This window comes from Crocuta crocuta, unplaced genomic scaffold (genome assembly GCF_008692635.1).
Source record: "Crocuta crocuta isolate KB4526 unplaced genomic scaffold, BGI_CrCroc_1.0 scaffold11, whole genome shotgun sequence".
NCBI classification, from domain to species: Eukaryota; Metazoa; Chordata; class Mammalia; order Carnivora; family Hyaenidae; genus Crocuta; species Crocuta crocuta.
In genome coordinates this window covers 967,830-969,928 of record NW_027528624.1, presented here as the reverse complement: position 1 = coordinate 969,928, position 2,099 = coordinate 967,830, and the positions used below count along the sequence as shown (strand labels likewise).

The 2,099-nt window shown below is 33.4% G+C and overlaps 1 protein-coding gene across 10 annotated transcripts in view; it reads right to left on the bottom strand.

Annotated features, from left to right (window-relative positions):
• SCAF8 (SR-related CTD associated factor 8) overlaps positions 1-2,099 on the bottom strand; it is a 162,150-nt gene that overhangs the window by 100,236 nt on the left and 59,815 nt on the right. For all 10 annotated transcript variants that reach the window (XR_013332982.1, XM_077755093.1, XM_077755094.1 and 7 more), the window contains one exon: positions 1,068-1,244. Coding sequence is in view for 9 of the 10 variants with exons in the window: in XM_077755093.1 (XP_077611219.1) it covers positions 1,068-1,244 (177 nt within the window). In the remaining variant the exon portion in view is untranslated. The remainder of the gene's footprint in view (positions 1-1,067; positions 1,245-2,099) is intronic.

Below are 2,099 nucleotides of genomic sequence, written 5' to 3'. Positions count from 1 at the left end.
GGGGGTGGGGGTAAGGAAAGTAAGACAAATTAAAAGGTGCTTCACATAAAAATATGTTACAAATGCTATTCTGAATGTCAATAACATCTCATTAATTTACCTCTACCATTTAATACATAAATGTTTTATATAACCTTATGTTATACTGTAACAAAGTAGTTAACTGAGTGGATCTTTAAAGTACTCTGACATACACTGCCTTATGTAACAAAACAAATCACAACATCAATAAATACTAATGCTTTATAGAGGATTGGGATTAAAATAATTAAGTGGCTTCACAATGGAAATAAAGCTTGATTAAAAAAACACCTACAACTATAATCAATGGTATCTATTCCCAGGACATTTCTCTTCTTAGAATGCTCTACTGTCTTTTACATGACCAATTTAAAGGTTTTTTTTTATGTGGTTTAGCTATTTATTTTCAGACTAAGGTGCTAGCTAAAAAAGTCAAGTAACAAAACAAATCAACATTTGTTTTCCTTAAAAAGTATAGTAGTAGCAGCAAAAATAATATGGATAATACTTCCAAGGTATTTTAATATTCCCATAATTAACAAGACTATTGAGGCTAACACACAATAAATTATACATGAGTGGTTTTCAACTTTAAGACCATTATTCTTTATAGTCAGCATAATATTACAGCATACTGACATAATATTACAGCATACTGACAACTTGTAGAGAAGTGCTCCTTCGAAGTTCCACATTTTGAACCATTACAATTTTAGCAGGTTAAAATTTTAAAACACAGAACATCAAAATTAGTATATTTGTAACATTCATAAAAGAAATTAGAAAATTCAGAAAATTATCATTTGTCTCAACGGTGAAAACACAATTTTACCAACTAGTTATCCTCAGTTAAAAGAGAATATTCTAAATGTTTTAAGTGGAGTTCTTTCAGAAGTCTAAACTTTTTGTAAAATTCCTATCTTACACAGTGCAGTGAATATTGCAATAGTTCCATAATAAAAGGTAATTTACAGAATTACAATCCATATGACAGTACATACAACTGGACACGGCATACAGTGCAGATGTGATAACTTCATTCCCACCTTGCTGAAAGGCACCCCCTGCTCTAGGGGGTTCAGCGTGTTGGCTGCTGCGGCCGCGGCCGTGAGCTGTGCCGTGAGGGCTTGCAGCTGCACCACCAGCCCGGCGTCCAGGGCCTGCAGGATGGACGGCTGAGGCTTCTGCTGCTGTAGCTGTAAAGTTTGTATCAACTGCTGAAGCTGGAAGGTAAAAAAAGAACTCATTACAAACAGATGCTGAGTTTTATTTGTAAGAATACCCACCTAAAAGTTTCAGTCAATAAAAGTCACCATCCTACAGTCTTTGGAAAAAAAAAAAAATGAACTCAAAACAACAGTTAATTAAAAAAAAAAATCCTTACTAGGTCTGCCTTGCTTCTGGAAAGTCTGAGAACTTTAAGCCTAATAAAGTGGTCGTATTATAACAGGTAAAGAACTCATCATATACAGACTGACTTTTTTTCACTAAGCTTTTCATTCCTTCTTCAATAAACTCCTTAATCTCTGTAAAAGAACAAGCTACAACAATGCTTCTGTTATCTTTCAGATTTATCATCAGATAACACACTTCCTGAATGCAAAAAAAGCAAGTAAGAAACCTGTCCCTTGGATCAATCTCAAAGAAAGGAAATTAAGTGAATAGTGCCAATAAGTGGTGAAAGCAATTCTCCATTCCCCCATTCAACCAACCTTCTAAAAAGCAGAAACAACAGTTAAGATCCTAAAGATATTTCATAGTTAGATAAACCCTACATATATCTTACAAGTAATTAATACTTTCCTAATCAACATCTAAACCTGAGTTAAATCTGAGTATTGTCACTTGAGAAGAGAAACAAGAAATGTGTAATGTTTATGAGAAAATCAACTTATAGTGGGAAAAGGTACAACAGTCTTGCAAGATGAAAGTAACTAATTTCAGGCCTATCTAAAACAACGATATTAAGAAACAAACTAGAGTCATTTAGTTATAAATAAACAATTACTACAAGCTACTACTGTGAAAGCAAAGAAAGTGATACCAAAATATACGATAAGTGATTTACTGCACTGAGG